The 18,851-nt window shown below is 60.0% G+C and overlaps 1 protein-coding gene across 4 annotated transcripts; it reads right to left on the bottom strand.

The window, feature by feature from the left end:
• Window positions 1-166: 166 nt before the first annotated feature.
• On the bottom strand, window positions 167-18,692 carry PRODH (proline dehydrogenase 1). 4 transcript variants are annotated; one of them, XM_059895167.1, is made up of 15 exons: window positions 18,420-18,483; window positions 14,902-15,113; window positions 14,513-14,721; window positions 10,733-10,767; window positions 10,210-10,359; window positions 8,357-8,421; window positions 8,041-8,157; window positions 7,541-7,617; window positions 6,916-6,997; window positions 5,761-5,853; window positions 5,526-5,672; window positions 4,824-4,999; window positions 4,347-4,445; window positions 530-618; window positions 167-452 (listed from the first exon to the last, which is right to left on the bottom strand). In XM_059895167.1, the coding sequence occupies exons 2-15, from the start codon at window positions 14,926-14,928 to the stop codon at window positions 265-267; spliced, it is 1,554 nt and encodes a 517-aa protein (XP_059751150.1). In that variant the 5' UTR covers window positions 14,929-15,113; window positions 18,420-18,483; the 3' UTR covers window positions 167-264. The 4 variants fall into 4 exon arrangements, with proteins under 4 accessions (XP_059751150.1, XP_059751149.1, XP_059751151.1 ...); XM_059895166.1 differs by lacking the exon at window positions 18,420-18,483 and adding an exon at window positions 16,035-16,716; XM_059895168.1 differs by lacking the exon at window positions 18,420-18,483 and adding an exon at window positions 16,035-16,716 and having other exon boundaries at window positions 8,041-8,151.
• Between the last annotated feature and the right edge of the window lie 159 nt (window positions 18,693-18,851).

Below are 18,851 nucleotides of genomic sequence, written 5' to 3'. Positions count from 1 at the left end.
TTGGACCCTGCAGAAGGTGGTTCTTCAGGCCCAAGGTCGTGGGGGTGGGCAGAGATGCAGCCATGCTCGCTCACTGGAGGGCGGTTTCTGAGTTCCCAGCAGCTCTGGCAGGTAATGGACATAGCCCACACCTGGGTGCCCATGGGCAGGGGCCAGCGGGGTCTCACAGTTTGGGATGTAAAAGGTGTGTGTGAGGTTGGGGTCGGGCTGTAGCCCTGGGTGGTCGCAGCCCAGGTGAGGATGCGTTGGGAGGCAGCCACAGCACTAGGCCGGGCGGTGGAAGAGGCTGCCCGTGCGGAGCCTCCGCTTGAGCTCCTGCCACAGCAGCTGCCACTCCCTCTGGGCGCCCTTCATGACTCCGCTGTTCTCCAGGGCTCGGCGGGACAGGTAGGGCAGCACCTCCATCACAGGGCCGTAAGGCACGTACTTGTACACGGGGAAGCCTGCCTGGCCTGCACACAGGGGTGGAGGCGGTGAGTCCCAGCGCCTCCACCCCTGCCCCCCGCCCCCCACAGGAAGCCCAGCTCACCTAGTGGGAAGCTTATTTGGTCACACATGCCCAGAAGCTGTCCAAAGTACACCTGGCAATCGGCAGGGTGCAGGCCCAGCTCCTCCATCCTGTGAACAGGCAGGGCGGTGGGTAAGCCCCTCCCTCCACCCCCAGATCCCCACCCACAGGGTAGGGCATGGGCATAGGCTCTCTCCTGCATAGACCAGGCCTCTTCTCTGCTGCTGCTGCCTCAGCCCAAGGCCACCAAGTGCCCCCCTTCCCCAGCCAGCCTCCCTCTTGCTGTGCTTGCTCCCTGATGGCCCCTTCCCTGCTGCCCACTATGACCCAGCAAGGCAGACTCATCCAGTGGCCAGCCCTTGGTGTGGCCTGGGAAGCTCTCAGCCCTCCCACCATCCCTTTCTCAAACCCCTCAGAGTTCCACTGCTGCTGTGTTCCCAGCCCTGCGACCCCACCTCCAGCTTCTCATCCTCCCCTTGCTGGCTGCCCTGTCTGTAAGGCAGTCACCAGCTACTGGTGGCAACTGAGCCTCTGGCAGGCGGGTGGTCTGAATCGAGGTGCACTGCAAGTGTCAAACACATGTGGGCTTTTGAAGACAGTGTGAAAACTGAATGCAGAGTATCTCACTTTTTTCTGAAAACGTTTAAATGGTACTATTTTGGATATGTGGGGTTAATTAAAATGTATATCAAAATTAACTTCATTTTTTTTTTTAACGTGGCTATGAAACATTTGGGGTTAATAGATGTGGCTCGAATTTCTATTAGTGCTACTCAGACGTTGAGGTGGGGGCCCCCAACTCTGTCCACACCCTCTCCTATCCTCACACCTCCCCTTGTAGGATCTTTAAAAAATTCCCAGGGTTTTGAAATATCTATGCATTGATGATTCGCACGTTTTTATCTCTGGCTTCCTGTACGTGCAGATACAGACTCGGCCTATCAGCACCAGCACTCTATAGCCCGCCCCCCATCCTTCCACCCCACAGGGGCGTGTTCAGCCTGGGTCCTCACACCCACCCAGGCTACAGGCTGGGCCTGTTGGTCCCCATCCCTGCCCCTGGAGCCCCCCTCCCTTCTCACTGTCTCAGGGCCCCACCCCAGGCCCCCAGACCACTTAGCACCTCTCGCCCTGGGCCTCTACATGAGGGGCATCCTAGATCGTTTTTCTCCTTCCCCCAGGGCTAGGCTCCAAGGTCGGGGCCCCAGTCTGCACCGTGTTGCCCTGGTATCCAGCTTACATGTCTCTGTCCCCTGTTGAGAGCAGGGCTGCCACAGTGTTGCTGCCTGATGGTGGTGGGAACACTCATGTGACGTCCTGCAAAAACCCCTCCCCTGCTGCTGCCCCTTCCCTGCCAGTGTCCATGCCTGCTGCCATGTGACTGTAGCTTCGCCCAGCACAGAAGAGGCTCTCTCCATCTGGCTGGCAATATCTGGGCTGGGCATGACTTCCTTTAGCCAACAGAACGATAGCAAATGTGACATGGGCAGAGGCTTGCCCCCTCCAGGGCTTCTGGTAGCCTAAGACCACCTGTGGAGAAGCCTAAGCTGGCCTGTAGGACACCTGACATGTGATGCAGTGCCCTTTGCTGTCCCAGCCACAAATGAGGCCATTTAGGGCCAACCAGACCCCATGTGACCACGGATGCAGGATGGGCCCCAGGCAAGGCCAGCAGAAGCAGAGCCCAGCCCACACTGCTGGCTCACAGAACATACGGTGTTCAGGCCTCTGAATTTTGGGTTGGTTTGTTACTCAGCCAAAGCTAATCTGACTGAGGTCTCTAATGTGTGGCATCAGAGGCCCACACTGCTGCCCCTGGGAAGACCAGCCCAAGGTGTTCAAGGCTCTGTGGCTCCTGGAGCAGGTGCACAGGACCTTGGCCTGGCGCGGGCTGCGGAGCCTGTGAGAGACGGGCAAGCGCTCAGCTGGCACTCGGCATGGGGGGAGCCATGTCTAGGGCAGGAGGCCGCCGCGGCCAAGATGGGGAGGCCACACATGCTCCCAGTGACAAGATCCAGAAATCAGGTGAAAGGAAGCCCTTCTGAGGGCAGGTTATACCTTTAGACGTTTCACTGTCCTCGCCTAGTCAGTCTGAGTGGACTAGCCTGTGACCAAAACCTAAAACGGGTCAACCACAGGCTGCTGAGATGGTGATGGAAACCTCAGGAGGTAGGCACTGCCAGGCAGGGGCCAGGACCTCTGTGCACATCGTCTTGGGGAGGACCCTGGTGCCGGACGGACCAGCTTTGATCACGGTTCCATCACAGAATTGTACTTTTAAGCCTAAGTGAAAGCCAGCTTTTAAAATTTTCAACTCAGCCCTGTGTTCCTTCAAAAGTCAAAGAAGCCAGAACTGGGGCTTCCCTGGTGGCGCAATGGTTAAGAATCTGCCTGCCAATGCAGGGGACACGGGTTCGAGCCCTGGTCCAGGAAGACCCCACATGCCGCTGAGCAACTAAGCCCGTGCACCACAACTACTGAGCCTGCGCTCTAGAGCCCGTGAGCCACAGCTACTGAGCCCGCACGCCTAGAGCCTGTGCTCCGCAACGAGAAGCCACCACAGTGAGAAGCCCGCGCACTGCAACGAAGAGTAGCCCCCGCTCCCTGCAGCTAGAGAAAGCTGGCATGCAGCAACGAAGACCCAACACACGCAGCCAAAAATTTTAAAAATAAATAAATTTAAAACAAAACAAAACAAAACAAAACTAATCTTCCCCAAGCACAAAAGGTGTCCCTGGCCATCCCACGTCCAGGGATAGGATGGGGCGTCCAAGGAGGCCCCAGGGATGGAGGGAAGAAAGCGGAACAGTCCACCTGGCTAGGACGCCAGTCAGAGCCAACCACCAGCAAGGAAACAGCCTGACCCCAGCCCAGCAGGACTCCAGAGGGAGCCTCGACACAATCTGCCCTCCACCTGGCAGCCCCGCTGGCCTCAGTGCTCATGTTCACAGCCAGGCAGCTTCAAGTGCAGAGCATTAGAAATCGTGGCCTTTAGTTGCAGTTTCACACCATGAAAAAGCAGCCCCAGCATGAGAAGGACAAGCACGACATTAATGAATGGTTTAGGACGACCAGAGTCACCCTCCAGGCAGAGCCTGCAAGTGCCTCTGGGTGCACGCCCTGCACCTTCACTACTCGGCCCAAGCCTTGGGCTCAGGGTGCCCACTGTGGGAGGGGTGGCCCCTGCCTTGCTCCTGGGGAAGGCGAGGGCCAGCAAGGCCACCACCCACCCAGCTTCCTGTGGCGGGGGGAGGGGGAGCTGGACCCCGGCTGTGGTCCAGTTTGGGTTAAGATATGAGATAAAAGAACGTGGTGATTGGAAATTCCCTGGCAGTCCAATGATTAGGACTCGGGGCTTTCACTGCCTGGGGCCTGAGTTTGATCCCTGGTCGGGGAACTCCCAGAACATGGCCAAAAGAAAAAAATGTATATTTATTTCACCTCATTCCTATATCTGACTTATAAGGATGCTCCATGGGACAGGCGTTTAAAGAGAAAACAGACTATCTTAAATTCTAAACACAGTTTAAAGTGTTGAGAAATTGTTTATAAATGAGGCGACACATCTGAGGGCTCCAACATTTCACACTTAAATTTCACCTAATGAAATTTATTTTTTAATTTGAAACTTTAGTAAGTCTGGTATTAATGTTAAAAACCCAAGTAACTGCAAACAGCCTTTTGGCTACTGCAGCACAACGCCCAGCCGGCCTCGAGGGGTCTGGGGGCCCTAAAGCCGCCACTCCAGCTCGTTCCACAGATGTCCCCCCAAAACCCACTGCCTGCCCACGCTTCCTGCCGACCCAGAAGTACCCAGCGGGAAGGGGGCGGGGCCAACCTGCACAGCGTGAAGCGCACGGTGTCTTCATTGTGCGAGGCCACCATCACTGCAGCCCTGGCGTTGTGCTTCAGCTCCTCTAGGACATAGTTGAGGCACCTGGGGAGGGTGACGTGTGAGGCAGGCCTGCACAGCCCCTGCAGGGGCAGAGGCAGAAGCAGGTGCAAAACAGTGGACGATCCTGGCGTGGAATTAAAAAGCAAACAGGCCTCGTTCCATTTGGGGAGGGCTGCCAGGGTACAGCTCTCATCTTTGTCAACATAGGCAGTTCAGTAGACGTTTATATTAAAAAAAAAAACCTTAATGGTTTTGGAAAAAGTAAAACAAAGGCAGAGGAGGTATTGGTTCTGACCCCAGGGTTGCTCCCACGTTGGACAGGGTCACGTCGGGTCAGCTCCAGCCCCTTCCCAGTTTCTCCCCCCCCCACCCCACCCCCGGGAAGCTCTGAGGCTCCGGAAGCCAAAGAGGGCAGCGCACCTGTGGTACATGGCGTTGGTGGCCTCGTACGTGGGGTTGATAGGGTCCTCATACCCAATCTCCAGGGCGCGGGCACGTTCCTGGGCCATGTATGCGCCACGCACCAGCTTGGCCCCGAAGCACCAGCCCTCTCGGCGAGCCAGCTCCACATCCAGGGTGACATTGTCGTAGGCGTCCTGTGGGCCGGAGCCGAAGGTTGAGGATGACCAGGATGGGGCCCCCTCCAGCCTGTGTCCCATAGGGCCTTCCTGGGGCCCGGGCACCCCCCAGTGTGTAGTCAGCAGGGACACCGGGGCCAGCAGCTGTGGTGACGGGGGCTGTCAGCGCCTGCCTGGACCCACACCCACCCACTTCCCCTTGTCCCCGCAGCGCCTACACCCACCCCACCCTGAGTCCTCCAAACACCTGGCTGGTCCCCGAGCGGCCGCCAGAGTTTGTGCTCAAGGGTCCCCGAGGCACACGCACGAGTCTGGGGAGTGGCCCAGAGCCTTCATCATACCCTTAGAGGGAACCAAGCTAAAAAGGGCGGGAGGAAACAGTCACTTGAAATCTGGCGATTAAGGCACATTACGTGGACTCCAAAAGCTCCTTCATCGTCCTCCTGCCCCTTCAACACCCTGTCTGGGGTCTGAGGCCCAGGGGACGGGTCCGCTGGCAGCTGGTCCTGGGGGCCTGTCTCCCCGCAGCAGACGCTGGGCGCACCTTGAGGTAGCACTGGTACGTGTTGAAGATGAGTGGCCTCTCCACGTTGAACCTGCGCTGCATCTCCAGCGTCAGGCGGCTGATGGCCGGCTGGAAGTAGGTCTGCTCGGCGTCCACCATCAGCCGCACGCCCACCTCACTGGCTTTCTGAGGGGCACAGCGGGGAGAGAGGGTCTGTCTGGGGCTCAGGTGACACAGGTGCCCCCCCACCCCGGCACATCCCAGGGTCCTCGACCTTGGCCAGGACGTCCATCCTCTGCAGCATCCTCGTCATCTGCCGTTCCTCCTCCTCAGTGAACCGTGACAGCAGAGGCTCCAGCTGTCCTGTCTGAGGGGGCAGTGCAGTCAGGCCACGGCAGGGCTCCAGACCTGGGCTCTCGAGGCCAGCGCTCCCCCCTCCTGTGGGCACCCTCTCGCCCCTGGTGCAGGGCCTACCGATACCCAGTGCCTGGTGCCCAGGACTAGTGGGCCTCATCCCCGCGCCCCCTTCTCCACCCGCCACCCTGTTTGTGCATTAAGGTCAGTGTCCTGTCCAGGGTCCCGCCGGCCACACAGCGTCCCGTAACCGCGCTGCCCGCCAGCACACCCTTCCTCACGGGGCTGGCTGCCCCAGGTCAGGCCTGCACCCAAGGAGTCGGCTCCCACGGCCTCCAGAGGATCCTCACGATGGGTCCCCTTTCTGTTCCTGCGCAAAGTTCAGGAAGTGACCCTTGACCCACCCGATCACCTGGAAAGACTCAGCCCCTAGCAGGCAGAGGACATGGAGGAAGAACTGTGCCTACAGGCAGACTTGGCTGGCCACACAGCACAGACTGACATGCAACAGGGGGACGGAGGCATCGGCCCCAGATGGTGGCACTCAGGGCGCTGGGCAGGTCAGCAGTGGGCACCCACCCTGCAGGCCCGTGAAGCACAGGGGGCCCTCTGCTTGCCCTGCTTGTTCACTAACACTACCCAGGGCACTCCCGGCGAGGCCTCGAGCACACCCCTCCTGGGCCCTCTGTCGCCAGGCTGGAGCTTGTGAAAGGCAGCGTCTTGGGTGTTTCCCAAGGCACCTCTGCTGCTTCCTCCCATCCCAGCTCAGGGGTGCGCTCAAGCACGGCCACAAATGCCCGGTCACCCTCCCAGGAGCAGGTGGAGTCTCATTCTTCTCCCCCGAACACAGGCCAGTCTAGCAACTCCCTTTTAACAAACAGCACTGGGCAGAAGGGACGGCATGGGTCTCCTGAGGCTCGACTAGAACAGGTGACAGCTTCCGCCTGGCTTGTGGGGAGACTCATGCTGGGGACCCAGCGCCACTCTGAGGAAGCCCTGGCAGTGTGAGCGGGGACCCTCCATGACGACCCTGCGAGAACCGTGAGGTGGGGGGCACGGACGCGCACAGCGTCACCTGCATGTTGGGGACCACCAGGTGCTTGGAGAGCTCGGTCCTGCTGTCAATGAGGCTGCCCCAGTCCAGCAGGTCCAGGGTGCTGTGGGAGAAGGCGCGTCAGCATGCGGACATGCAGCCTCACCACGGCCCCAAACCAGCCCCCTCCCTGCAGGAGCACCCCCAGACCCAACCCCACAGAACCTGCTTCAGTGTTCAGTTTTGAAAGACTGGTAAAATGTAAACACGGTCCTCTGTTTAAAAAACAGAAACCAAAACATGAATATTCTTACATCAGGGCCGAGACCACTCAGGCCACATCAGGCTCGGGTAAGAGCTGAACATGGGAGACCAGGCAGGAGGGGACGGCACACTGCTGCCAGCCCCCAGCTCCTCACAATGAGGCTTGGGACCCTCCAGGATGTCAGCTGCCCTCACCCTTCACCCGTCTGCCAGATGGGTCCTGGGACTGCTGGGTGTGGCACCCTCACTCCACGACCCAAATAATTCTGTAAGAAGCCCTAGGGTTCGAGGGGGCCCATGCCCTGGAAGAGGGCGACCAGGATTGGGAGACGCCATTGGGGCTCAGCCAGAACCTTGGCTGAACCAGGGCAGCCCGAAATCTCAGCCCAGGGGCTACTCTTACCCAGACACGCCAAGGGTCTCCACAGTGAACCAGTTCTCAATCATCCGGGACGCGATGCCCATCTTCACCACGCTTTCCTTCAGAAGCGAGAGGGTGTTGGTCCCACTGCCATCTCCCAGCCCTGCTCACAAACATCTCCTGCCCCTGCCCACTGGCCTGTGATGCTAGGCTGACTTTCTTAATGTCAGTACTGAGACTGGCTACACTTCTGCCTTGGGTTTCTGCTCCAGAGATGGTCTCTCCCCGCTGCCCACCCCCTCCACATCTCCCCATCCCTGCGGGTCCACAGAGCTCGGCTACTGGCAGGGCCAGCCCCTCTCCAACCCTCCCACCCAACACATCCTCCATCTCTGCTCAGATTCCCTCCCCACTGACCCAGCAGCTGGGGGCTGGGCAGCAGGCCCTGGGAACCCACCTCAGACACCGCCTGGCCAATTCCTCCTGGGCAGGGCTCCTCCCCGGCCCACCTTCTCACACCCACCAGGGAGGGGCGGCCCCACCTGCAGTGCAGCCACCTCCAGCTTCGTGTCCATGGCAGCCAGCCCGGCCTTGCCCTGCTCTGCGGCCATTTGGTGGAAGAACCGTCTCCACTTGGTCAGCACATCTGTGAACTGCAGCTGCGGACGTGGGCCTGAGCTGCCATCCCAGGCGCACACCCAGCCCCCTCCCAGGACCCCCGTGTAGCCTGAGCCACCCCATCCCGCCCGTGTGCCTGGCTCCCAGGGCCAAGGCACCAGCGCACAAGCTTTCACTTAACGCTCACGGCAGCCCCAAGTTCTTACAAACTCCCTGTGGGTGGAAGGTTTTGACACTTACCAGAAACTGGGGTCTCCCCAGTGCGGTGAGCTTAATGGCTGAGAAGCCATCCTCGCTGGCGCCACCTGTGAGAAGCCACAGGAAGAGCCATCAGTGCTGGGGGTGTGTGTGTGTGGGGGGGGACCCTGAGCCTGTGCCCGGAATCTGTGCCACTCAAGAGTTAGGACACTTCTGGGACGTCCCTGGTGGCGCAGTGGTTAAGAATCTGCCTGCCAGTGCGAGGGATGCGGGTTCAAGCCCTGGTCCGGGAAGATCCCACATGCTGCGGAGCAACTAAGCCCACATGCCACCACTACTGAGCCTGCACTCTAGAGCCCGCGAGCCACAACTACTGAGCCCACGTGCTGCAACTACTGAAGCCTGCGCACCTAGAGCCCGTGCTCCGCAACAAAAGAAGCCACCGCAATGAGAAGCCTGCGCACAGCAACGACGAGCAGCCCCCGCTCGCTGCAACTAGAGAAAGCCCGCACGCAGCCAAAAAGAAAAAAAGAAAAAAAGAGTTAGGACACTTCTCATAGACATATAACAGACTTCAGGAGGCTGGCGGTGGCCATTCTTCCTATTAGCTACCTACAACACATGGTACTGGGTCTACCTTGCACCTGGGCCCTGAGACCCCCAGAGCATGAACAATCCAGCCACCCAGTAAGACGGTGCAGTGGCACCAGCGCATCTTTCCTCCCTCGCCCACCAGGCCCGAGCAGGCCCACGGTGGCCATGCTTCCCGGGCAGGCTGCCTGGCCCTCAGAAGCAGCTCTGGTGGCTGCCTGGCAATCTCAGGCCAAGTGGGGTGGCAACAGGAGGGGAGAGCCCACCGAGGACCCAGACGCCTGGGCTGGCTGACCACCCATGGCAGAAGGACAACGACCCTACGCAGCCCACAAACACCCTGCACTCGGCTGCTCCGGATGCCTGACCATGCAGGTGGGAACCGGTGACTCAGCAGGGTTTGAGTTTGCCACGTGGGTCCAGGAATGCAGTGGGCAAAGGTGCTGGTGAGACCTGCCCACTCAATCCCTGCCCGTTTCCTCTCCAATGCCCTCGGCACCCGGGGCTGCCCCTGGGGGTTCACCGAACACAGAAACGCCCAGCAGAGCACAAACTGGAGGCAGAAGGCACTCAACCACCTCCCCCATTCTCTCCTCTGGCTTCTGGAAGCCCACGACACACATCTTTGCTTCTGTGGAGCCCTCCCCATCTGTCTGCCCCCAGGCAGAGTGGGCAGGGAACCAAGAAGACGCCCCTGGCACTGGACACTGCGCAGCCGGGTGTCTGCCTGACCACCCGGGGTGCCCAGCGCTGCTCCTAGGAGGTTGCCTCTGGGCGTTGCTCACTCCCACTCCTTAAAGTGTTCAGAAGGTGTGGGACCCACTAACAGGAGGGCTGCTGGGGACCTGATGGACGCTGAGGCCTCTGTGACCTCCCAGCTTAACTCACCTCCCTAGCAGGTGTTCCCACCCAGAGGCCATACGGGGAAGAATTCTCTGTTAAAGAGGACGTGGCACCAGCTCCCGGAATGGTGTGGCCCTCGGCAGAGCCAGGGGTCATGTGACAAGAGTCAGGCCCCTGCCTGGGACTGGGGGCCACTTGGCCCACTGACAGGTCCACATCTGGACACCTGGTACCCGGGAGGGGGGAGGTGCCCTCCTGTGGGCAGCCAGGCTCCTCAGGAAGGAGCTGGACTCAGGTGTGAGCCCACGTCATCCTCACGACCAAGGCCACAGAGATGGGGATGGAGCCCTGAGCAAACACTCCGGGCCCAGCCTTGTGTTCCCACACCAGCATCTCCTCGAGCGGAGGTCAGCCCAGGCAGAGCCTGGCGGGCGGCAGGCCAGCGACAAGCAGGGCCCCACCTGAAGCCTCGATGCAGCGCAGGAATGTCTCCATGTGGCTGTCACACTTGGCCTCGCTGGCGTAGAAGTAGGTGCGGGCGCTGACGACGCCATCCCTGCGGTCTCCGAATGCCCGGTGGGCCTGGAACTGCTTCTCCCTCTTACTGGTGCCTGGAGAGGTGGGTGTCCGGCCTGAGCCACCTCCCCACCCCCCAAGCCCCCATCCCGCCACCAGCGCCGCACTCCAGCTCCAGCCCCACCCCACCCCGAGCACCCGGCCCCCTGCCTGTGCTGCTCCCCAAACCCACCCGCCCTGGCGCCCACTCTTCCTTCTCCTTGGGTCACCCTAGTCACGTGGCAAACCCAGGGCAGGGAGGCAAAGCCCAGACCCACCGAGGGCCGAGTGCACCGGCCCCCAAGGCCGGCCGTAAGGATGTGTCAGCCACTCAGAACGATGGCCTGGGTGCCCAGGGACACGGGGAGGAGCCGGGGGTGTGTGCGGGTGGGGAGCGGGCTCGCTCCTGAATGGTTGCCTCGCACTCACCATGGCCGTCCCTCTCTGATGCTGAGGTACAGGACCTGCAGGAGGGAAGAAGAAGAGGGTTGCGGTCACGCCACCTCAGGTACAAGTGACAAACGCGTCCCATTGAGGAGGCACAGGTGGGAGGAAGTAGAGGCTGAGCCCTGACCCTGACCCAGGAGGGCTGAAGAGGAAGGCAGGGTCACCTGGCCAGGTAAGCGTGACTCACCCCACCCCACCCGCCCCTGGCCTCTGGGGTCACCTTCTCTGAGCCTGGCAGACAGGACCCAGCCTACAAGCCCTGCTCCGGAGGAACCTGGGTCTCCCCCTGGGTGAGGCCCCCTCCCTACACTGGGTGAGGAGGAAGTAAAGCGATACACAGTCCAGGGCGTGGGTAGGTCCTTGAGGCCCGCTAGCCATGGGGTATTCCTTCCTGTGAGGAAAAGGAGGGGCGCGGGCCACTCAGGGCTGAGGATGGCGGAGAGATGGAAACCACCAGCTTCTTGATCCCCAGAGTCAAGGAGCAGGGCCCCTTGCTCTGCCCTCTGCCCACAGCCAGCCTCACCTCCACCCGCACTCCCTCAGGATTATTTTCAAACCAGCAACCACAATTTATCTTTTTAATGCAAACCCTCCCCTGGCCATCATACCTGAATATACCCAGTCCTCATGAGGACAGGACAGAGAGGGCACCTGTAAGGCCAGACCCAGGCTGCCCCGCAGCTGTGGCCCACTGAGGTGGAGGCAAGACATGGCACCTGCCATCTGCACCAAGGCAGGGGCCTCATCCCGAGGTTGGCAGCTGCGGGAGGCTCGGGCCTGCTCTGTCACCACACAGCCCATAACCCGCAGATATCCACCTTCTAGGCAGACTGCCCTCCACTGAGGGGACACCACTACCCAGAGGCCCCCAGGGGCCCGGGGCCGTGTGACGGTCCCAATTAGCATTTCCACAGCTGGCCTTCTACCCTCCAAGCCCCAGCCTGGCTCCAAAGGCACAGGGGAGCCAGCTGGCCACACAGCCACGTGGTCAGGGGGCAGCGGCCTATCCCAGAGCAGACAGTACTTAGCATGGGCAGGGCTGCACTCTTGACCAGGCCCGGCGAGTGGATCACGAGGAGACAAAGATGGCAGTTACCAGGCTGAGGGGAAGGGGAGTGTTGTGTCACCATGAAGAGAAGGAAGAGCATGCTCTGTACACACACACACACGTGCAGACACATGTGCACACATACACACATGTGCAGACACATGCCTGCACATGTAAGTGCACGGCCCAAGATGTGGAGGAGGGAATGGAGTGCCCCGGGGGGCAGGGGGCAGGAGAGGACTGCAGGAGCGACCCAGGGGCTTGCAGGGGTGGCAGGAAGACCCCAACCATCCCCTCAGCCACCTCCAAGCTCAGCTCTGCATCAGGTAATTTGTTGGCTGGACACCTTTTAGAAAAATGTGAAAAGTGAGGGGAGACCACGCCGGCTGCCCTCACACCAGCTCTCCCCTGGTGAAACGCAGGAGGCAAGAGAAGAACGCAGAAAAGCCTGTGGGCCCCCAGGACCTGGCTCCGGGCAGCACCCAAGACACTGCGCACACCAGTCCCGAGGAGCGGCCTCCACCCTGGGGACCAAGGCCCAGGCCTCGCCCCCGGCCAGCCCTGGGTTTGCACAGCCAGGACACACACACCTGCTGGCTACACTGTCCCCAGCCATCCTCATCACAACCTCATCACAGCCAATCGTCAAGAGGAACCCAGCCCTGCGCCCTCTCCCCAGGGCCCTCAGCCTGCTGGGGGACCCTGTGAGGCTCCTCTTCTAGAGTTAGGTTCCTGGCCTCTGCCTTCTAACAAGTGTTCTGGGAAACGCCATCCCACCCCCTCCCTGGATGGCTATTCTCCCTCCTGCGCCTCCGGCCTCCTACCTCCTGCTTCCTAACCTGGGGAAGACCCCCGGACCCCCTCCTCCCAGGGCCACGTCCTCAGGGCACCTGCTGGGCCTCTTGCATGTTCAGACACCCCCATCTTTACTGTGCCTCTTATGGTTATGCCTGGGGCAGGGCCCCACCACCTGCGCTCGCTCCCCGCCCCAGCCCACTCCACTCCTGTGGCGTTAACTTGGGGCAGTGGCCTCTACATCATTCCCCAGAGCAGGGTCTAGGGGCCTGTGACCCCTCTGTTCCCCACACAGGGGCTCCTGATGGAGAATGCGTGGCATCTCGATGGCGTGGATGTTCGATCAGTGCCTATGAGCCTGGTTCTGCACCCTCAGCCGGGCTCCACCGAGCACACAGGGCTGCCTCGCAGCAGCCCTGCCGCTGGCATCGGACGGCGGCCACCATGTTAGGACAGGAAGGGACTGCCGTTCACGTCCCAAAGCCCACAAAGCAGGGCTTCTGCAGGACAAGGGGCACTAACAGCAGGGTGGCCCAGGGTCACAGGCTCCAGTGTCCATGGTAGGGCGAAGCCGGCCCTCCTCCCAGCGCTCCCCTGCAGGGCAGGGAGGAAGCCAGGCGATCGCCCTGGGAAAGAAGTCTTTTCATACCAGAGAGAGAAAATCCCATTGTGAAACCACTAGCCCTCACCCAGACCCAGCGGGGATACAGCCCACTAGTTATTCAACAGCCCCAGCCCACAGCCCCCCTAGGAACACCGGGGTGCTGAGCTGGAGAGCCCCGCCTTCAAGAGAGCAAATCGCGAGGCAGGGGCTTGGCTCCCCAGGCCAATCCACCAGCAGCTCGGCTCGGACATTCCGTTCCCAGGGCAGGAGCCTCATGTGACACCTTCCCCTCCCCTCCGTGCCCCTCCCCACCCCTTCCCTCCCCAGGCCAGAGCAAACACCAGAGCTTGAGACAGGGCAGTTTACTCAGCAAGCCTGTCCCAAGCCTCACATGGTCGGGCGCCGCTGCTGTCAGGACTTAGTGGCCCAGATGCCAGTGAGGGGTGGAGGGGTGCAGGCACCAGCCCAGGAACTGGGCGTTTTGCAAAGAAAGGGCTGGTTCTGCCTGGATCTCCCATGAGGCTCCTACTTCAGGAAGCAGAGGGTGAAATGATCCTCGAGTTCTGTCCTATGGCCCAGGAGGGTGGGTCGGGGGATGCCCATCTGTCCCCATACTCACTGCCCAGAGAACGGGCCCTGCAGGCAGTTGGTGACCTCTGGCAGGAGCCGCTGGGCTGGCCTGCCACACGTGTGCTCCTGGCAGCACATTCCCTTCTTCTTGGACCCCCAGGCAGTCTCCACACCCACCAGGTGGGGCCCACCTGCTAATCAGGAAATCATCTCAGGAGCCAAGCAAGAGTGGGACAGTGGGACCTGCCCAGTAGGTCAGAATCCCCAGAAGAGATGCTGCAGGAGAGCAGGAAGCCAGAGCACCTCCAACATCAGTGTCAGCAATCATATTTTGTAAACTGCCGGGTAGCACCCAGCAGCCACCATTGAGTCACGGCCACTCAATTCTGCCCCTGTAGGGTGAGAGCACTTTGAATTTCATATAATTTTCACGTGTCACAAAACATTACTTTTGCTTTGTTTCAACCATTTAAAAATACAACAATGATTCTTAGCTTGCAGACTGTACAAAACCAGGCTGATCGGGCTGGGGACCAAAGTTTGCTGACCCCATCCTCGCCCCTCCTCCAGCCTCGGCACACAAGGCCTCGGTGGAAGCCCAGAGCTGTCATCCTCACGGGGCAAGAACACAACCCCAGGCAGACCCAGGAGGGCTGCCGTAAGTCAGGTGGACAGAGCTCTCCCAGCCAGGCCCAGCCCAGCCCCGGGGTGCTGGGGTTGCCAGCAGGTGCCACACGGGCCTTACTCCATCTCCTTGCGTTCGGCCTCCTCGGGGGTCAGGTCCTCCTCCACACCGTAGTCCAGGATAGAGCCCACGCCGAAGGCCCTGTTGTGCTGGATCAGGGGCCGGATGGACTCCTGGTCCTCACCAGCCACAAACTGCCCGTAGAAGGTCATCTTCATCAGTCTGTTGAACAACCTTTGCCCCAGAAGTCTCCTGGCAAGACGGAGCAACTGAAAGGTAAAGGGCAGAGGCTATCCTGGGCCACCTGGCCTCCCATGTCCCCAGCAGGACACTCCTGCTTCCCCGCCCGCCCGTCACAAAGCCTTGACGTGCTCTCCCCAGGGCCAAACTCGGCTCACGGCCTTGGTTTTACGGTGACACCACCCAAAGCAGATTGCTTCTCTGCTCACAGTGACTGTCCATGCCCCGCTCCTCATGCAGGGTGGCCGGTCCCAGGCGCTGCTCTTGCCTCCCTGCCCTGCACGCTCATGGGTGACCCCAGTGGTACATGGCAGTCGCCTGACTACCGCTTGGTGGATAAAGAAGTGAACGGCAGGTCTCTCTGGGAACAGCAGTGGGCGTGATCATAACATTCTCTGTATCCACACCTCTGCAGGTTATGCTGGAGAAGAGGGGGATTTGGTGTGAGTTTCTAGAAGGTGAGAACCCACATTTTTCAATGTTTTGTTCACTGCTTATTCCAAGTCCCTAAAACAGTGCCTGGCAAGGGGCCGGGCCTCCAGTGGGTGCTGAACAGATGAACACACAAAACTCCGAGTGAGTATGAGCTCCTCTGGAGAAAGCATAGGCTAAAAGTGGGCCAGGTAACCACCCACAAAGGTCTGGGAGATGACCATCCACCCAGGACCGGCGGGGACTCAGCACACTCATCCAGGCCGCAGCAGGCCAGCAGCCTGAGAGTACGTGCCCCAGGGGAAGACAGCCTCCCAAACGACTCAGCTTTCTCCTCCAACCATATCTCGCCACAGCCCAAATTTCTGCCATCATTATTCAAATGTCCCAAGCAACTGCCTCCTGCCCGACACAATTCTAGGGTGAACAAAACAGATGACGGGCTCCCATCCTAGATGCAGGGAGACCCAGAAGGAGGGAGGGGCAAGGTACCTCCATGGAATTCAGAATGGGGGTGAGGGAGTGCTGGCCCGGGCAAGGGCGGGAGGTGTTTGCTAACTTAGATCCAGAGTGCGGGGCTTGCCAGGCTAGGAGGTGACGCGGTGCTCCTGCACTGGGGACAGTGGCGGGAAGGAATGAGGTCAAGGAGGGGCAGGGGGATGACCACTGGGAGGACACCTGTCTGGGAATTCCTGTGTGTCTACTACCCCAGGCTCCAGCTACAAGGCAGGAACAGTCTAAGGTTTCTCAAACCCAATGAGTAACAGAACCCCACTTTTTTGTGGGGAACATCTCTTGGGATCAGGGTCTCAGGGAGCAATCTCTAGTCTAAGCAAAAGCATGAGTCAGTCACACACCTTCATCCACAAACCAGTCCCAAACAGCCCAAGCCTCTCAAACGCCGACACACCTGAACTGTGGCTGGCACCCAGACGGAGATGCTTAAGGAGCCGTGCGGCAACACGAGGGTGAAGGTTTCCAGGCCATCACCTCTGTCTCGCTGCAGCCTCTGTGCCGTGTCTGATTTTATTGCATCTCATTATTTTTATAAAGAAGAATAGAAATGGAAAGTGAAAGTGCCAACCCGGGAGACGGGCAGGCCTCCTCCACCTCACAAGAGCCCTGGCCAGAAGTCACGAGTCTGTGGGTCAGAGCACCCTTGCAGGAGGAAAAGCCAGGTCTTGGACATATCAAAGTTCACCCCAGAGGCAGGCCAGGCGGAAACAGGGACCTGAAAACCATCATTCAGCTCTGGAAAACCCCGGACATCATACAAGTCAATTCTGAGGACTGTCAGAAACACAGTGTGTGTGGAAGTGGGCCAACTGTCTACTCTAGGGCCGGCAAACTTTCCTGCCCAGGAACACATGGTAAATAATTTAGGCTGTGCGGGCCACCCAGTCTCTGTCATAACTACCCAACTAGCATGAAAACAGCTCTAGCCAATGCTCATAGAAGGAGCAGGAGCAAGGCTGATGCTGAGATGTGGTCCAGGGGTCATGGGCTGGTGACCTCCCGCTCCCCTCCTGTTACCCTGTTGTCAGAGGGAACAACAGTGAAGGCCACCCGGGTAACCTGAGCTGGTCACCGACCGTCTCACCCTGGCAAAGGGGAGGCCAGCCTGTCACAAAGGGCTATGGAAGCACATGGCGCAGGGCTGGCAGTTTTAAGCCAACTCCAGAGCAAAACAGCCCCTTTAAAACCATCCTGGCATCAGGCGTGCCCTGGGGTGGCACTAACTGAGACGAGGGTAGCCCCACCTCTTCCCCAGGTAGGAACATCCTTCGTGGATTTAGGAACTTGCACCAGTAACACAAACACTGTAAAAGACTCAAAGACATGTCTGCAGAGAGAGGACAGGTAAAGCCGGTTCTCTCCCCTCCCTGACTGCCCCCTTCCCCCACACTCTCCTGCACTGGCTCACACCCAAGCACAGAGGCTTTCATCACGGAAGACCTGAATTTTCTAAACCCTTCTCAAAAAGGCCTGCCTTTGGGCAAGTGCGGGCCCCCACTGGGTCCTGAGCCAATGCCACAGCTCAAACTGGGCTCCTTGCAGGCTGATACTCCCTGGGGCATGAGCTGCACAGACCTGCACTGGCTCAGCAGGAGGAATTTTTGCTGCAGGCCAGAGCACAAGAAGGACCAGGTTCTAGTGAGCGGCCCACAACTCTGCAGTCTGGCCTCTGCCCCATCTCCTTCACCACCAGGCACCAAGGCCACTGTCACCAGTGGGACCACCAGCAATTACGACAGGGGGAACAGGTCCCACGGAAGGCAGGCAGAGCACACCGCACAGTTACTGGGCTCCCTAAGGATGTCCCCAGGGCACAGGTAGAACACGAGGGGAGCGTGGGAGAAGCCCCCTTGCTCCTCCAGGCACCCACAGCACAGTCCCAGTGCACTGGCACTTGCCCCAGGCAGGCACCCAAGGGACGGTGGAGCTGACATGTCCCTCCCACTGTTGCCCACAGTACCCAAGGACCCACAGCTCTGCTGGCTTCTCTGCTGGTTTTGAACCTAGCACCTTCAGAGCCACCCAACTCTAACTCTGCCCTCATCACCCATCCACCTTGGGTGGCCTCACCTTCACCTATGCCCAAGGTGTGGCTTGGTGCTCCTCCTGGGTCCAGTCTCCCTAGCCTCTGCCCGGAGCTAAGGTGTCCTCAGCACAGTCTCACTGAGAAGTCAACACCACCTGCATGAAGTGCCTTCGGGACCCTCAGCACCAACTGGACCCTTGCTTTTAAACTGTTCCCAGGATCACCTTGACCAAGAGCGGCTAAGACACTTCTGCTTTTTACTTCCCCAAAGCCCTCACACTTTTCAATGTAACTGTGTTAAAGTTTCAAAAGTCGGATATTTGAGCAGCGAGCGCCCCATTCTCCCTCAACATTGTTCAGAGTGACCATGTCTGGGGATCCCCTGTGTCACAGCGTCCAAGAACTCTGGGGTCCCAGGCTATGAGCCGCTCAGTACGGCCAGGCTTCCCTTTGGGCAACATAGACGACACTCAATTTTAAATTTCGGGTGAACACTGTGTATTACTGCAAGCAGCATATAGCTTAAAATTTAAATTAATCTTTGTTTTTAGCTGCCAGTAACTGACACGTAGTAAAATTCACGGGCCCGAAAGGGCGTGCAGGAAACACTTTCCTTCCTGACTTCCCGGCCACAGGCGATGCTCCAGAGGCCCCGCTTTCCACTTTGAAACTTCATAACGGCTCCCAGGACCGGCGAAGGCCCGCGGGGCCCTGGCCGCACCCCACCCCCAGCGTCCCCGAGCCCCCGCACACCTGCTCGTGGCGCGCCAGCAGCGCGGGCGAGGCGCAAAGGCGCAGCACCAGTAGGCTGCGCGCCAGCTCCCAGGTGCGCCGGCTCCGGTACGCCTCCTGCGTGTTGCCGAAGTCCACGGCGGGCACTGGCGGCCGCGCGGCCTCGGCCGCCCCGCGCCCCCGCACGGCTTCCAGGCCCGCGGCGTGCTGCTCGCGGGTCGCCGGCGCTGTAGACAGCGGGGCTCGGCGGGAGAGGGCGGAGCGCAGCAAGGGGAAGGTTCGCCTAAGGCTCATGGCTGTTGTGCATGTGCCCCTGGGCTGATTAAGTACGCGCCGCCAGCCCCGCCCCGCGCTCGGCCCCGCCTTTTCCCGAGAGGCCCCGCCCCGCGCTTGGCCCCGCCCCCGGTCGCGCCCCACCACACCCCGAGCTCGAGCCTTGCCCTCTCCCCCGGA

The sequence above is a fragment of the Balaenoptera ricei genome, chromosome 14 (assembly GCF_028023285.1).
Source record: "Balaenoptera ricei isolate mBalRic1 chromosome 14, mBalRic1.hap2, whole genome shotgun sequence".
Classification (NCBI taxonomy): domain Eukaryota; kingdom Metazoa; phylum Chordata; class Mammalia; order Artiodactyla; family Balaenopteridae; genus Balaenoptera; species Balaenoptera ricei.
Note: the sequence above shows the minus strand (reverse complement) of the source record. Positions and strands in the feature narration are given on the sequence as shown.

What these genes read in the sequence shown, in the direction of transcription:
- PRODH (XM_059895165.1), bottom strand. Translation starts at nt 18,692, where the DNA reads ATGAGCCTTAGGCGAACCTTCCCCTTGCTGCGCTCCGCCCTCTCCCGC. An exon ending in TGCTGGCGCGCCACGAGCAG is followed by an intron (nt 14,722 to 18,419) that starts GTGTGCGGGGGC and finishes TTTACCTTTCAG; the next exon opens with TTGCTCCGTCTTGCCAGGAG. An exon ending in CCAAATAAGCTTCCCACTAG is followed by an intron (nt 453 to 529) that starts GTGAGCTGGGCT and finishes CCCTGTGTGCAG; the next exon opens with GCCAGGCAGGCTTCCCCGTG.